Consider the following 18,202-nt stretch of genomic DNA (forward strand, 5'->3'; position numbering starts at 1 on the left):
CAGTCTGGTCATCCATAATGCTCATCAGACGACGTAGCACAAGAGCCCGATAATGTTGTTTGAAATTGGCTATTATGCCCTGATCCATAGGTTGGATCAGAGAGGTAGTGTTTGGTGACAGGAAGACCACCTTGACGTTAGACAGCCTGACATCATCCCTGTGTGCAGCACAATTATCACAAAGCAACAAAATCTGACGCTTTAGTGCCCGCATTCTAGTGTCTAACTTCTTTAGCTACTGCTTCCAAATTTCCCCAGTCATCCATGAATTTGAGTTAGCCTTGTATGACACAGGAAGTCGCTTAACTTTCTTGAAGCAACGGGGCTGTTTGCTCTTTCCAATGACGAGGGGTTCCAACTTCTCACTCCCATCCATATAGCAGCAAAGGAGGATCGTCAGCCGGTCCTTCGACATTTTACCTCCAGTAGTTTCGGCATATTTGAATGCAAGTGTTCCATCCAGAATCGCTCACCAGTAAAGACCACTGTCGTCAGCATTGAAAATGTCACGAGGTGCAAACTCGTTCAAGATGGTAGGAAGAACTGAAACAACCCAATTTTCAGCACCAGAGTCATCAGCGTCTTGTTTCTCACCATGCTGTTTCTTGAATTTTATGTTGTTCCTCTCCTTCCATCTGTCCAACCATCCAACAGTGGCTTTGAATTCAGTTAGTCCAAGACTTTCAGCTAGCTGGTTAGCTTTCTCCATAAGCAGTGGACCACTGACAGGAAACTGTCTGCTCCTGACTCGAGAAAACCACAGAAGAAGAGCATCTTCTACCTCCTCAGCTTTTCCCGTCCGTTTTCGTTTCCCTTGTGGATTTGTATTGTTTTGCCAGTCTTCCAGAAGCTGGTCTTTCTGCTTCAAGACACGTGAAATTTGACTGGGATTGACACCATATTCTTTAGCAATAGATGCTTGACTTTGTTTTCTAATTTTTTTAAGAATTTCTATTTGTTCAGCCAATGTTAAAGTCTTACAGTTCTGCCGCGACGACGACCCCAGTGTACACTCTAACAACATTCTTTCACTTATTCTGCCTGTGGCAGTTAAAGGGGCGGTAAATTTGAAATCTCGTTGGTTGTCAGGCACCAATCGGCTTCCATATTCCATGCAGGCGCTTATGCAGAGTCTTTCCTGCAGAGAAGCAGTCTTAAACCATGCATATAAGCGAATCTTGCAGTTTTTAGTGGTGTGCTAAACCGAAGTTTGTCCCCATAGAAATTGATGGCACCAAAAACGGGACCGAAGTACGGCATGCAGTTAAACAGAGCATGCGCTTATCCGACGTGCACTTAAATGGAGTGCACTGTATATAAATAAAAGCAAAGGCCAATGTGGAACAAATTTCTGAGTCTCCTGAACTGCTGAGATTCTACAGAACTGACTCAGAGATACACTTCAGCCATCTTCTTTTTATTGGTAAGCAATCAAAGCCACCTCATCATTAGATTCAGGAATCACATGTTATCAGCATCATATGGAAAACATTACTCACTAATCATTACCTTTCTTATGAAAGTTCAGCAGAATCATGGAAAATTGTTGTAATATCAGAATATGTCAGCACTTGTCCATCCAGCATATTAGTAACAATCTGACCTATATTTTATCTTTCTAATTCACATCAAGTGTCTGGTCAGGCAACGGATCTTGAGTCACTTAATGCTGACAAAGCTATGATTTCCCAAAAGCAATGGGATCATGGACACGGCCTAGTTCCGTGTTCTTTATCATTCTACTAGCTTCAGCTGTTGATTTAGAAATATGTGTTATGTCTAGCATCTATCTCAAGTTATTTCAACATTAGCTCAATGTCCAGTAAACTATTATTCAGCAGTTGCTGTAAGCAGAATCATCTAGCTGCAAGCTTTTTGTCTCCCCTGATTTTAATTGTTATATTAAATTCCTGGACAGCTCCTCATAATCATTTTCAACCCAGACCCGGGGGTCTCTATTCTCAGACTGATTTTCCAGACCATCACTTGATGACTAAGGTAAGTGGTTGTGCCTAGTATTCTATAAAGGAAAGTAGATGTCTGCTCTCCTTTATAGAATAGGAGCCTTCCTGGTGCCTTTTTTAGAGCTGCCCTCTGTATGTGGAAATTTGTCTCATGCATACTCATCAGGGGTAATTCTCTATAGATCACCTAAAGTTAGATACTGGGATGATACGGCAGTTGTGAGCACAACTGGCACTCTATGGAGGAGATTGTATATATGGTGCCTAAAAATCGGTGCTGAAATCAGTGCTAAGCATATTTTATAATTGGCGCCTACATTTAGGCGCCGATTATAGAATACGCTTAGTTGATATCTCAGCGCCTAAAACTATGCACATCTATTTACACCAAAGAAAACGTGACGTAAATCCTGGTGCATAGATTTAGGCTCATTGGGCCATATTCTATAACTACGTGCGTAAATTTCAGAATGCCCGTGAAACGCCTATTGCACATAACCACACCCTTTTTTGCCTGCAAACGTTAGAAGTTTGGTGCACTTAATTACAGAATACGCTTAGCGAGTTGTGTGCATAGATTGTAATCAGTGCCAATTAGTGCTCATAATTTGCTTGTTAAGAACTGTTATCAATGCTAATTAACTTGTTAAACCAATTAAGTTACATACATTGTTAAAGAATTCATGCTGATTTTGGCGCAGATCTCTAGGTGTGCTATATAGAATGCCATCTCTCTCCTCTTCAATCTGTTCAGAATTCTGCTGCACGATTAATATTTTGCCAAAGTCGCTATGCCCATATCAGCCCTCTTCTGAAGTCACTTCACTGGCTCCCTATCCGTTTCCGTATACAGTTCAAGCTCCTCTTATTTATCTAAAAGTGTATTCATTCTGCTGCCCCTCACTACCTCTCCACCCTCATCTCTCCCTATGCTCCTTCCCAGGAACTCCGTTCACTAGGCAAATCTCTCCTAATTGCACCCTTCTCCTCCATCGCTACCTCCAGACTCCATTCCTTTTATCTCGCCGCACCTCACGCCTGGAATAGACTTCCTGAGCCATTATGTCAAGCTCCATCTCTGGCCACCTTCAAATCCGGGCTAAAGGCTTACCTGTTTGATGCTGCTTTTAATTCCTAACTTGTCACCTGCTCATAACCTTTATCTTGTCTTCCTCTCTTCAATAGTCCTTTCCCCTATGTGTCCTACCTGTCTGTCCTACCCTTATCCCTTGTTTGTCCTGTCTGTCTGTCCTGAATTAGATTGTAAGCTCTTTTCTTCATGTTCAATTGTGAAGCGCTGTGTACGACTGGTAGCGCTGTAGAAATGATTTGTAGTAGTAGTAGTTGTAGTACATGCTAATATTCTAAAATCTGCATTGCCTGACACACCCCTGAGCCACCTATCCCCCTCCCAGATCCATAGCCCCCTTGAAGTTGCTCGCTCTGGATTTTGAGCAAGCAACCAACAGAATGCCAATGAAGAATAGTTATACATGTAACTGCCAATTAGTGCTAATTAGCATTCACCAATTATAATCAATAATCGGTTGTTAAGGCCATTTAGCAGCTAATTATTAAGGGGCCCTTTTACTACAACACACATCAAATTGGAACTACCACACTGCTACCGAGTGCCCCGGGTGGTAATTCCATTTTTGACACGTGCGCCCAAAACACGTGGTAGAAATTTTCTACCTTGTGGTGCTTACCCGGCAGTAATCGGCAGTGTACGCGCTTTCACGATTACCACCTGGTTAATACATGAGACCTTACCACTAAGTCAATGGGTAAGGTCTCATGCCGAAAATGGACGCACACTGGTTTTAGTTTTGCTGCATGTCCATTTTTGGCCACAAAAACAAGGCTTTTTGCAGGCGCAATGAAAAATGGACCTGCGCATGTCCAAATCAAGCCATTTTTCAGAGCGCCTTAGTAAAAGAGCCCCTAAGTTAGGCATGCAACTGACCTTATTCTATAAGTTGTGGGTGCAAATTTGTGCACTAATTAGAATTTTGGAAATGCAACTTTCTGGAATTAGGGGAATTATATATATCCATGGGAAGCTTCGCTATTCTATTAATTTGCTCCATTTTTATCACAGAACCCTCAGTGGTAACCCTCTCCCCTTCTCTCACACTACAAGAAAACGAGACTGTAATAGGGAAAGTGGGATAAAGCTCATCAGTTAATTGAGAAATGCTCCAGCCCCTGCCTAACTTCGACAACTGTCAAAGGGTCCAAGATCAAAACAGAAACTATTACCCTCTTGGAAAAAAGTGATTATTGTGGGTACACCCTTGAAAAAAACCTATTACTGCCTGGAACATTTGCTCACAGAGGGTCAGCATGAAAGAACGAAGCAATAAAAGTTGACATTTCTTGCTGGCATAGTGCAAGTTCTGCTCAGCCTGTGTTGGCTGCCTTCTCTGCTCTTTCCCTCCTCCCCGTGTGATGTCAGTTGTTGTACTTCAGACAGCAAGTCCTGCACAGCAGTTAGCCTGACTGTAGATGAACAGTGGGCTAGAGCTAGAAATGGCTTTGAAACAGCTTTTGTCTACAAGACTCCCAAATGTCATGCAATGATCCCAGATGAGACCCTGCAAGTGTGGGATGTGTTATGTACAATGTGCTACAATTTGAAGGCTCTTTTTACTAAGCGGAAGTAAGCTCAATGTGGGCTTACCGCTCGCTATACAGGAAGTACTGCTGGGCTACCGCAGCAGCTGATAGTACTTACCACCCCTAGCGCACCGTCATTTCCAGTGCTACAAAAATGTATTTATTTTTGTAACACCAGAGTGTAACTGGTGGTAATCGGGCAGTGCCGCACATTGCCCGCTTACCGCCAGGTGAGTGCAGGACCCTTACTGCCACTTCAATGGGTAGTAGTAAGGGCTCCCCCCCAAAATGGCCACGCGGCAAGTGCTTTACTTGCCTCACGGCCATTTCCTACAGGAAGGCAAACCTTTCCTTTTACCAGCTGCAGTAAAAGGGGGCCTCGGCGTGCATTGTCGCAGCTGCAGTATAAGCGGTCGGTGGCCCAACTGTTTGGGGAGGCTAAAGGGGTGGGGTTAGGGGTGGTGCCAGGGGCGGGGCTTACATCCATAATTGTCTGACAACACACAGAAAAAAAATAAAATAAAAGTAAAATAGTCACAATTAATACCTTTAACAATTCAACATCAGATCCTCCAAAATATTATAAAACCATGTCTGATGTTATGACAAACAAACTAAAATTAATTTAAAGTGTTGATGTCACCTTAGTACGGCCAACACACAAGCTCTCCACTGCAAAACACTGTACACAAACTTGTGCAAAAACACACTCAGAACCTTACCAAACCACAACAGCACTAATTCCAAGGCCAGGACAAGCTACAATCTTATGACTTTTTTCAAAATCTTTACTTGTGAAAACCCAGCTCAAGAAGTAACTAGCATGTTTTTGCTCCTCTACACTGTAGTGGGAAGGTCTACAGTAGCCCAAGATTCGTGATCCGCTGTTAGAAGTTGGCAGAGTAAGGATGGGGCATGTGGACTGCTCTTTGGCATGGGATAGTAGTATGGAGTTGGAGTTGGACAAAAAGTCTTGGATCACAGAGATGATAGGGTACTTGACAGAACGCCTCTGGGCAATGGGGGAACAGTAGAATGATGGAGGTGGGAAGGAAGATAGTTGCAAATGTGCCTAAAACACGGGGCAGTGGGATGACAGGATGCTTTATAAGGAACCCACAGCCCAGGAGCAGGCGACCTGACATCCCTTGGACTCTCTCCTCCTGCACAAGGAGCAGATCAGAATCCAAAAGGCAAGCCCCTCAGACTCCAGCTCTCTAGTCCTGACACGCCACCCCAGGTTCTTCGCTTTGCATCTCTCCATGGCCCATCTACAGAAACCCTACGCAGCTCTCACATCTCGCAAGCTCAGAACTCCTCTTAACGCGTCCTGGCCAAGAGTTAGCTAAGCCACACCGGTCCCCGTTTGCCCCAAGGATCCAACTCTGCTCCTCCAACCCCATCAGTGATCACCTCCAGCTCCGGCTCTGCAGAGCGCGCGCACCAACTTTGCCTTCCAGCTGCACTTCGGCGAACCTGCCTTACCTACTTTAATCCTGAGGCTCTGGAATACCTGTAGCCCTTCGTCCTCCACCGCCATACTGCTGCTGCTGCTGTTACAAGCGCCCAAAAGTTCCCGTCCGTTAACCTGTCCGCCTAAGTCCTGGCCACATGAGTGGCCGGCAAGCGCTGCCACCGACGGGGGTACCGCGAGGTGCACTATGCGCCCACCGCCTGGCCGCCTGTGGGGGGAGGGGCGAGTGGCAACTCGGGGGGTCCGGGGACTGGGAGGAAGAGGAGGGGGGTTCTTTTTTCTTACATTAGTTGCATGCTGCTGTGTGTGGCTGGCCTGGCTGGCTGCGCTGCTGGTCAAGTCGTCTGTCTCTCTCCTGTCCCGCCCTCGTGGAAATAGGAAATACCTCATCAGAGGACGGCGGGACACTGAACAGGAAGGGAAAGACTGGATTCGAGCTGCCGCTGCGACTTAAAATAACAGGTTCTTCGCTGTACCGGCGGGGCACATTGCATTGGAGGAGAAAGCAGGCGGGGAAGGTCACAGCTGGGCTGGGGAGGCTTAGCCTCCCTAAGCCTCTTATACGGGGTGTCTATGAGCTGCAGTAAAAGGGGCCCTAAGAGCAGTGCAGTCAAATGCAGGGAGGCAGTGATAAACAAACAGAAACATTTTTAAAAGGATGGGATAATCGTTTTTGAACAAACTCACAGTTTTTCACAACAGGGCTGTGGAGAAAACTATCTGACATATTCTAATTTAAAAAATTTTGCAATGCATATATATTGTAGTCAGGGGCGTAGCCAGACCTCGCAGTGGGAGGGGGCCAGAGCCTGAGGTGGAGGGCACATTTTGGTCTGCTGCCCCGCCGATGCCCCACCGCAACAAATACCTTGGTTGGCGGGGTCCCCAACCACAGTCTCTGGCGCCGCCGGTTGTCTGCCCTGCTCTGTCTTCCCCTCACGTCCTGCACACTCCTTTTAGTGAAATTGAGTATACTAAGTTTCACTAAAAGGAGCATGCTGGACATGAGGGGAAGACAGAGCAGGGCAGGCAACGCGACAGAGCCAGAGACCGGTGCTGGACAACACTTCAGCTGGTGGGGGTTGGGGACTGCCAGCAAAACCAGGGACTTACAGGAAATTTTTGTGTGTGTGTGTGTGGGGGGGGGGGGGGGGGCCCAGGCCCCCATGGCCCCACGTAGCTGCACCACTGGTTGTAGCAAAACCCCTTTTGATGTGACTGTCAAGTCTGAAGAAGAAACTTATCTGACCTCAAAATGTATTTATTTATTACAGAGATTTGCTATGCTCCAATTAGCAGGTTCTATGGATTTTTTCTTTTTCATAAATGTCCAATAGAAATGTTTCACAATCTGCAAAGAACCCATTACCTCTAGGGCCTTTAGGGTTATTGTTCTGTGCTCTATCATATAGTACTAAAACCAGAAACAGAGGTAGTGCTGCTTGCTGTGGGACTCAAGTAAAGGCTGCAGGGAGCTAAGGCAAAACTTGGAATGGATTCATTTTGATCCTGCCAGTGGAACTCATAGGAAGATGCTGGACTAGGACTGCCTCTGCCAGCAGTGAGAGGGTTAACTCCCACTTGCTTCCAGCCTTTGATGCAACTTAAGAGAGAACAGTCAGGGGTCAGAGGTGGTGTGTAGAAACAGAACCTCAGCAAACAGCAGAAGACCTTGACTCCCTGGAACTCCAGCAAGCCTGTTTCTCAAAAAAAGAGAGAAGTGGGACTGCCACAAGGTTTGAAGGGGAAGGAAAGAGGAGGTATTTCCAGCACTGCAGACAAAGGCTTCACTAGGACCAGAATGTAACTATACCTTGTTTGACTGCAAGAATAGACACAGGGACTTCCAAAGGAAAAGTCCCTACCACTAACCAGAGATAACTCATATACATTTCACTGGCAGAAAGGAGTGAACCAAAATGGGGATCTGTGAGCCCAGGAAGCATTACAGGTCAAGCAGGGATCAGGAAGGGCAGTTTCCAGCACAAAGCACAGATACTTATAGATGAGAAATTTCTCAACCCGAGTTAAAGATTTATCCAACGAACTGCACTATGTGCACAACCAGAATGGGGGTTCCCCCCCCCCCCCTATTTTTGAACAATACTCTCCTTATGGCAACCAGTTCTTTTCTTTTTGGGTGATTTGACCTGGACTGCAACTGCAGTCTTATCCTAGCAGTATAAGTCCAGGATTTCCTTTTATTTGACACTGCTTTGAATGCTTTTTGTTAATATCTGCTTATTGTACAATACAGTTAACAAATATATGCTGGTACAACTGAATTCTGAGCAGGTTGCTATAACCTTAATGGCACCAGTATAAAAATTAAAGAAAGATAATAATACTGTAGATACATTTTGGAAATTGCTTAAGCCCCTAGCTCCATATGCTGGGCCCCTGTTTACTAAGCTGTGCAGATGTTAAAGTGGCAATTAATGGAACACCTTAACAGCACACTATAATTTTCATATTAACCACCTAACCTAGAATGGAGCAGGCCAGGGATGGGACGGGGAGTGGAACTTACAGTTAATGCATGCACGGTTACTGCATGTTAATTGTTCAGATTTTATCTGCCATGCTAACACCAACTCTATCACATTGTCTGCCATTCACTTAATGTGTGCTAACAAAACTTCCTCTGTGTCAATTGAATAGCAAAATGCTGGGAATTCCTCCAATTTAAGTGCCTGCTTGTAACTTGCCTCGAGCCAGGATTTGGAAAAGGTGAGTAATTAAATCTGAAATCTCGGGATTTGCAATTATTGCATGTTAATTTTGGTTTACTGCACATTAGCAAATAGCTTTTGGGCTAGTGAAAACTAGGAAAGGAACGTTCTCTGGAACAGTCCCAGAATTTGGAACTGAAACATATGACTGCATGGCTTTTCACCGCTGCTTAAAGACCTGCTTTTTATAAGAAAATTGTTCTCAGAGCCTGGTGAGAAGGGCGAATAAAAAGTGTGCATGAGGGGGAGGAGTATATGTGAGAATTTAATTTTGTAAAAAGGCAGATACATATTTGAATATTTATTTTTAATTTTAAGAATTTAATTTTGTAATAATGTTCTGTGTGCTGATTATTCTAATCCACAGTGAACATTCTTTGCCAAAAGTAAAGAAGGAATACACATTTTTAAATTAAATTATTTAAAGAAGAGATCTAGGTGGTTTCAAAAACTCATAGGCACCAAGCTTTGCCTAATTCTCATGCTGTTTCAATAAAAAACATCATAATCAGTAATAAAAGCAGGAAATGAAGAATCGAGCCAAGCAGTCTGCTGGAAGCTAATTTTTTACTGGATGAAAGTTTTTTTTTAATGTATGGTTATAGCCATAAAAATATATGTTAAGAACAATAAATAAAAGTCTCTTCTTCACCATGTGTTCCAATTTCCACTATCATTATAAATTAAAGAACACAAGTTTCCTAATAATTATAGTATGGAACAATGAAATCCAATATTGCTCCCTAATGAACAATAAAAAGAAAATATATTAAAACTGTACTTAATAAGAATTTGTTATGAATTCTGATTATCTACATCTGTAATTCTTGACTCTAATGAAATTGAAACAACTGGATTCTTAACTTGTTTAATCCATCACTTAAAAGTCAGTCATTTAAAAGCATCTAGCAACCTTACGCACAGACAATTACACACTTACACAGGCAAGTCTCTGAAAATCACTGGGGTGGGGGAGAGAAGAGCTGTCTGCAATGGGTGTCCACTGCATTGTACAATGCATCTACATCTAAAAATGCAGAAGAATATTTGCCCATGTATTTGAAATATTGGTGTTATACCTGATTCATTCTGGAATGACTTCTACATCCATTCAGGCCTCTGCTCTTGTTACCATCTCAGCGCTCCTACCAGCCACCTGCCAGGTACTGGGAAGGTTTTGCAGTCCACCTGCATATTCCTCCCAGCATCCTCTGGAGTGACTCCCATTTTGCCCAGCCCCGTTAGGCTTACTGGTCTATAATTTCCCAGATCACTTCTGGAACCCTTTTTAAAAACTGGTGTTTTCATTGGCCACCCTCCAATCTCCTGTTACCATGCTTGATTTTAAAATATTACTAAAAATAGCTCTGCAAGTTCATTTTTCAATTCAATCAGTACTCTGGGATGTATACCATCCAGTCCAGGCAACTTGCTAATCTTTAATTTATCAAATTGCCCCAATACATCTTCCAGGTGTACAGAGATTTGTTTCAGTTTCTCTTGACTCATCAGTATTGAATACCATTTATGGCACTTGTATCTTCCCAAGGTGACAAAACGAAGGGTTCAAAAGTATACAAACAGGTGACTAAAGAAAGAAGCACAGCTGGGCTTTCAAGACTGTGACAAACGAGAGTCCTGCCTCAGGGGTCTGCTTTCTTTTTTGGATAATATCCATGTGATGCCCAATGTCCAAGTCAGAATCTTTAGAATCTCCAGCCTTGTAAAAAAATAAACCATTAAAAAAGTTAAAGATGCCAATTAACTGAACCCATGCAGTCTATGTCCTCACCCATAACTGGAAAAAAAACATTTTTCTGGGTATAGGTGAGGGCGTTGTGGTCATCACATGAATATTATCCAAAAAGAAAGTGGACCCCTGAGACAGGCGTTGTCACACCAAAACACGGCCCAGCTGTGCTTCTTTCTTTTGTTACTTATATCTCCCTCAATCTTCTTTGGTGAAGTCCGAAACAAAGAATTCGTTCTCCACAGGTTTGTATTTTCTCTTCTTCTATTTCCTTTGACTCCACTATATTTTCTGTTCCTGATACTAACCCTTCCCAATCTTATTCCCCATCTCAGACAACTACATACCTTAAGACCACATCGTCCATTTTTTGCTTCAACACCTCACCATCCATTTTGTCTTTTACTGTCTTCTCAGCTCTCAAGCATCAAAATATTCTTCCTTTCATTCAACCATCTCCATTCTATGTGAGCACATCTCATCTTCGGCACTGTCATCATGCCTTCCCCTACTCTTCTCAGTACTCTCTTGCTCCTTCTTCTGCTCTCTGTTGGGGATATCAATCCCAATCTTGGCCTTCCAAATCAAATCTCACCCTACCTGTGCAGCTCAAACCACAACATTTCCAGTGTTGGTGTTGGGCTTCTGCATTCTCTATCTTATTGATTTCAACATCTTCTTCCACCTCAGTCTCACTGTTTTTTTCTTCCTTTGAAATCCACTCCATCTACCTATTCCCTCCACTACTTCTCCAGGTATTGTTCATTTATTGATCCCTTTCTCCCTTTTTTGCTGGCTTTGACTCCTGGCTTTCTTTTTTTTTTTAACTATCTTCCCTTTCCCTCATTCTTGAGGACTTTTAACACTCATGCTAATGACCCTTCTGACTCTTATGCCTCTACGTTTCTTGCTTTACCATCCTCATTCAATCTCCAGTTAAGCTCCACTACTCCTACTCATCAGCATAGCCACTGCCTCAATCTTGTCTTCTTCTGCAACTGCTCACTCTCTAATTTGTTCAACTCAGTTCTTCCCTTCTCACACTAAATCAACCTCCCCCTCTGTCTTATCCAAACTCCACCAACACACTTAGGAATCTTTCACTCTTTACCACTGTCATTTAGAAAGAACTAGTAGTTAAAACTAGGAATGTGCATTTGTTTGAAACAATGCTTTCATGCTGTTTCATGTCACTGCAAATGAAAACAAGCAGAAAAACCACATGTCGTGTATTTTCATGTGCCATCAATAGTGTGTACTCTTATGAAAGAATGCGTACTATTCATGAAGAAGTACACACTATCCCCCAAATTCTATAAAAGTCACTAAAAATTGCGTGTACAAATTAACTGAATAACGAGCCAATTAGTGCCAATATGTGGCTTAACAAGCAATTACTATTGCTAATTAGTTTTAATTAAAATTTACACACAAAAATTTTATGCATAGGTCCAAAAAGGGGACGCGGCCATGGAAGGATCATAGGTATATCAGGGGCATTACACAATTGGTGCATTGTTCTACAATAATGGGAATCCACGCCTAATTTAGATGTGGGGATTTACATCAAGCTATCGTTGCTGTAAATGGCCATGCCTAAATGTAGTCACGGTTCCCAGCGCTAAGCATTATTCTGTAAATAGCACCTAACTTTAAGCACCATTTATAGAATAGAGCTAAGTACTATTTTTTTCAGCCACAATTTTTAGGTGCCATTTATAGAATTTAGTCCTCTAGGGCAATTCTATAAAGGGCACTAAAAGTTAGGCGCCCAAAATCTAGGAGCTAAGCTAGTAATCTATAATAGCAAATTTGTGTGCCAAATGCGTTATTGCATACTAACTTAAGACAGCAATTAGGCACCTACATCTAGGTGCCACCACTTACGCCAGCTCTATGGCAGGTGTAAATGTGAGAGCCTGAATGCAGCAGTTAGACACCTAACTGACAGTATTCAATAAAGCACACACTGAAATAGTCAGAACACCCATGATCCGTCCATGTGAACACTCCCTTTGCAGTTACATATTAGAACACTTAGGGGCCCTTTTACAAAGGCGCGTAGGCACCAATACACATCCAACACATGTCAAGTTGGCACTACTGCCCAGCTACCACATGCCCTGGGTGGTAATTCCATTTTTGGCACGTGCCCAAAACAAGTGGTTGAAAATGTTTTTGTTTTTTTATTTTATACTACGGGGCCCTTACCCGGCGGTAATCAGCATTTGGCACATGCTGCATGCTTACCACCCGGTTAGCGCATGAGACCTTACCGCTAAGTCAATGGGTGGCGTTGAGGTCTCAGGCCGAAAACAGACGCGCACTAGTTTTCATTTTGCCACACACCCATTTTCCAGCACATTAAAAAAAATCCCTTTTCCAGGCGTGCTCAGGAAATGGACCAGCGCGCATCCAAAACAAGCGCCTATACCAGCGCAGGCCACTTTTGGGCGCACCTTAGTAAAAGGGCCCTTAAGGCATCTAACTGCCTCCCCTCCACTGTTTTACCACTTAGTTACCATTAACTTCCATTTGGATGCCAAAAGCTGGCGTACTATATAGAATTACCCTCTATTTGTGAACAGTGCTGTTACTTAACGACATTGCTCCAGTAGCAACAAAATGGAAGAAATCCCCCCCACCAAAAAAAAAATATATATTCCCAGAGACAGCACGACATAAAACATTTTCTGGCTGTACATCTTAACACTGAATTTTCTACTGTAAAGTTGGCCATTGACTCTAAAAAGAAGTAGTTCCCTTGCACCTTCCTCCAAAGTTACCACTGCCCTCTCTACATGTACACCCATGTAGGCAATATGTCTCAGCCATATAAGCAAATAAGCTGCTCCTGGTGAGTATCAGCTGCAGCACACAGACATGACTGTCAAGGTCAGGCATGAAATACAGTAAACTGTAATAATAATAAATGAAACCTCAGCTGGTTCCAAGATCAGCGTTGCATCTGTTTGTCCTAGTGGACCATAATCACATATTATTTACTGATCACTGACATCGCACCATCCTGGATTTTACTTGTCTTGATATAGGCATGCTGATAAGGACCAAACTGCCACAAGTGGACTTTATTTCCTTCCTCACTAACTATATACCATTCCCAATAAATAAAATAAATACATTTACAACATGCCATCATCTCTCACAGTCTGAAGATAAGTTACTTTACTAGAGCTACAGTCAAGCTGCTTCCCCAGCTGAGTCAGAAAACAAGCAGCTTCCTTGAATATCCCCGAGGATATTTTTACTACTTGTACTGCTTTGTTTCCCTACTGAAAGCTCACCCATCCAAATCCCTCAGCCATGGGGAAAAAGCAATGTCTAGGTATCCTTTTAAGCTGCTGAATTTAAACAAGGGAATGAGTCAAGTGATTTAACAAGAATAGCTCCCTGAAGATATAGGTCTGTATCTTCTCTTCAGAGTAGAGAGAAAGGATCTTTTGTGAGCATTCCTAGATCCACAAATAAATACTATTAACAAAATAATGAATAAAACACAGATCCAAAGCGTACAGATCCAAACAGTACAAACAAGCATTGTAGAATATCCATTACATGAATAAAAAATACACAACGTACGTACACAGTCATATTCGCTAATATGAAAGAATCCATGGAAAGCCTTAATGATTCAGAGCTTACATTCAATAATATGCGTTCAGGGTCAAATTAGATAGATGGACACGAATGACCAAGTCATAAACAGTGTCACGTGACTATATAGGAATAGACGTACAACAAGTGAGATAGTCCGTGCCATCTAGTAAGGGAGGTTTGAACTTACTTTCTGATTTTTACAACCCTTTTTTTTAGACTTAATCTGTGTCTTACAGCTAACAACATTTTTGTGTTGAAACATAGCCTGTGTGGGGATTGAATAAGTGGGGTGTTGTTTAAATCTCTAGAATATTAATTACAGGATACCATGATTTGACTAGAGTTGTGTGCGGAAATCTGTAAGTATTCTGATTTGCACACACAACTCAATTGGTTAACAAGCCAATCAGCACTGATAATTGGATGTTAAGCAATTATCAGCACTAATTAGAATTTATATACACTACTCACCAAGTGTATTCTATAAAGCAGTCTGCATAAATTTTACCACGCAGATCTCAAAAGAGGGCATGATCATGGGAAGAGCATAGGCGGGTTGTGGGCATTACTATAATTTACGCACAGTGTTATAGAATAACCCGTTCCACGCCTAAACTCAGGCATGGGCATTTACACCACCTTTTCATTGGCATATATGGCTGTACCTAAATTTTAGTTTTGAGGACGGTGCTACGTATATTCTATAAACCGTACCTAATTGTAGTTGTGGTTTATAGAATACGTGTCGGCACCTTTTCCATCGGTGCCATATTCTGGCCCTATATGTAAAAGATTATATGAAACAAACCACAAAGAGGGGTCTTTGTAGAACACCCTAGCTTTTTAATTTAGGTAAACCAGGCTTTTATAAGATGCATACCTGAGCATGTGATGGTGCCAGTCCTCGTCTGATGTAAACACCAAAAAGAGCATCTTTCCCCAAAGAGATGTTGAACTTTAAGAACTGTGGTTGAATGATGTGAATCTGAGAGCGCCAAAATACCCCTGCTGCTACCTCCTGGGTGATCCTCCGTCCAACCTCTATCTCTCCAGTGTCTATGCTGCTGTTTCTAGTTGTCCACGGTCCTGGAAAAGAAAAATCACTCATGAAGAGGACAAATACTGATAACAGACCCATCTTATTGCTTTTCTCCTCTGCCATGCCTCATAAAGAACTTAGGACCCCTTTTACCAAGCTGTGGCAAAAGGGGGCCTACATGCGCCAAGGCCCCCTTTTACCGCAGCAGTTAAAAGGGAAGTATCTCTTTCCTAAGGAAATGGCCGTGCAGCAAGTAAAGAACTTGCCACACAGCCATTTTGGAGGGGGGAGCCCTCATCATCACCCATTGAGGTGGCGGTAAGGGCTCCCGCACTAACCTGGCTGTAACCAGGCAGCACGCTAGGGGTGGGAAGTAAAGCCGGGCTACTGCGGTAGCCCGACAATACTTCCTGTTTAGCGAGTGGTAAGCTCGCTTTGGGCTTACTACCACTTAGTAAAATGGGCCCTTAATTTTCATACTGGATAAATAGTTCAGAAAAGTTAATTCTTCTAAAACCTGTTAAAGATTCTCTCCCATATATCAGCAGCATCAGATGGTTTTCAACCATGAATAGTTAGAATATTAATATGAAAAATATCCCTCACAGGTATGTGCTCTTTCTGTCTATTTCTCTTCTACTGAAAGAAGGAAATAAATAGGTCCATTTTTAAATAGTGTGGTGAGTGTTTAGGTCAGTCATACCATTAAAAAGAAATCCACATAGATTCAATGCCCCTATCTGAATAGGCATCACATAGGTGGCCAGCCTTCACTGTGGCATAGAGAAAACACTCACTTCAGCCTTGAACAATACGGAGAGTGCAGAAACAATTAGAGAGAATTCTCAGCAGCATTGTCTGCTACTCTGTGGGAAAGGGCTGTTGATATTCAAAAGCATTTAACCGGCCAGGATCGGCACCTGACCGGTTAAATGCCCCATAACTGACTATCCTCAAATTTTCAGCAGGACATGGCTGGCCATCGTGTGATATAACAGCTAGCCGCTGATATTGAGAGCATTGCCAGCTAACTTTGGTAGCCATATTTGGCTGCACGAATACCAGGTCTATCTTTGGCCGGTTCACACTTAACCGGCCAGCGCTGGATATCGGCTTGGCTAGTTAAGTTTGAACTGGCCAAAAATAAACCGGAAACGGCCTGTCATTGAATATCCATGCTCAGCACCAACTGCGGGAGTTAGCTGGGCTAATTCCTGCAGTCTAATAGTTAAAAAGGCTTTTATTCTTGCCACTTTAAAACACAACCCAATGTGGCCACATTTCATCTCTCTAGAGGCTGCGTCAGGGCTCAAACACCTAATAGCTACTATTGAGAAATGAGGAGACACTCTTTTTATCCTGCTACTAGCTGCTGAGCTGTTTTCATTGTTACATCCACCAACTATTAGTGTTTGTGCCCTTTGGGACCCTAATAGTTAATCCCTGACGCAGCCCCTAGAGAGACGAAACGTGGCCACGTTGGGTCATGTTTTAAAGTGGCAAGAATAAAAGCCTTTTTTTAAAAACTATTAGAAGACATGTGTTCTGCTTTTGTGGACTGCATCAGATGATATTACATTTCTCAGAACTCTACATTTGAATAAAAATGGAAGCAGGGTATCCTTCTGATGATAAACAAATGTAGGTTACTTTATTATTCTTATCCTGCACTAAATCATTATTACAGAATCAAGGTGGGTATACTATACAAAAAAATGAATAAAAAATACATCCCTATAAACCACACCCATTAAAACACCAAGAATTAAATACAATCTTTACATACAATCCTTGAAACAAATGCTAAACCCTTAAAAGTAGCTCATAGAGTTGATGCTGTGGTTCAAGTCTGAGTGCCTTCAACTGTGGCGTAGGACGCTCATGTTTTCCAATGAAGCCAGCAAGGCTTGGACACATCAGGGCAGAAGTGCCTCAAGTCAGGGTGGGAAGAGCTCCCATTATAGCCATAAAGCAAGATTATGGTATCTTCTAAGAAAGTGGTTGTCAACCTAGTCCGCAGAGACCACATGACCTGTCAGATTTTCAGAATATCTACAATGAACATATGCATGAGAGATATTTATATACAATGAAGGCAGTACATGCTAATGCATCTCATGGATATTTATTGTGGATAACCTGAAAACCTGACTGGCTAGATCAGGGCTAGATATGTGTGGCCAATGTGGCTGCATGGGAACATGAAGCTCCAAAATGGGTAATGGAGTTGATATATTGCCTTTCTGTGGTACAACCAAAGAAGTTTACATTTATTATAAGCAGGGACTTTCTCTGCTCTTTGAGGGCTCACAATCCAAGTTTTTGTATCTGGGGCAATGGAAAGTTAAGTGACTTGCCCAGAGTCACAGGGAGCTGTAGTGAGACTTGAACCCAGTTTCCCTGCTTCTCATTCACTACACTAACTATTAGGCTACTCTTCCATTGCACCCCCTTCATTGCTGTCTCTTGCTGACATCAAGAAAATGGGTAGGTGGGAGAATGATGAGAGGAGAGTGACACGTAGGTCATGTTTGGCGCTTGTGATGCTCCTGGGCTAGGTGGCCCCTAAGGACTGTATTGAGAATTTCTGTTCCAGGAGGCTTCCATTATCCCTTGAGGCCAGTGAAATAATTTGACTCACCCATGCATGCCCTCTGTGTTGTGAGGGGAGGGAGTAAATAGATTATAGAAGGGGAAAAGGGGGATTCAAGAATGTGACTTTAAGATTGTCACTGATTGCCAGTGAAATGCTCCGCAGCATTGGCAACATCTGAATCCAGGCCAAGAAACAAAAGGAAGGTGCAGTTTATAAATAGCCAAGTTTTTATTGCTAGAAGAGAGCTTTAAAGTACCCCCGCTTCAGAAAAACGATGTCTAAGTATTATGGGTAGCTCGATGATGATTCAAGGAACGTTAGAGTCACAGAGGACTAAAGGGGACATTGTAAAGAACATGACAAGCAAACTGCTGTTCTGTTTTCAGTCAGGAAAGGACGACAAGGTTGAT

General features: G+C 42.7%; 1 protein-coding gene across 1 annotated transcript in view; it reads right to left on the bottom strand.

The window, feature by feature from the left end:
- Nucleotides 1–18,202, bottom strand: part of TENM2 (teneurin transmembrane protein 2) — a 1,250,894-nt gene that overhangs the window by 609,653 nt on the left and 623,039 nt on the right. Inside the window, exon 6 of the mRNA XM_030212543.1 lies at nucleotides 15,038–15,243. Coding sequence (XP_030068403.1) covers nucleotides 15,038–15,243 — 206 coding nt within the window. The remainder of the gene's footprint in view (nucleotides 1–15,037; nucleotides 15,244–18,202) is intronic.

This window comes from Microcaecilia unicolor, chromosome 8, assembly GCF_901765095.1.
Source record: "Microcaecilia unicolor chromosome 8, aMicUni1.1, whole genome shotgun sequence".
Lineage (NCBI taxonomy): Eukaryota > Metazoa > Chordata > Amphibia > Gymnophiona > Siphonopidae > Microcaecilia > Microcaecilia unicolor.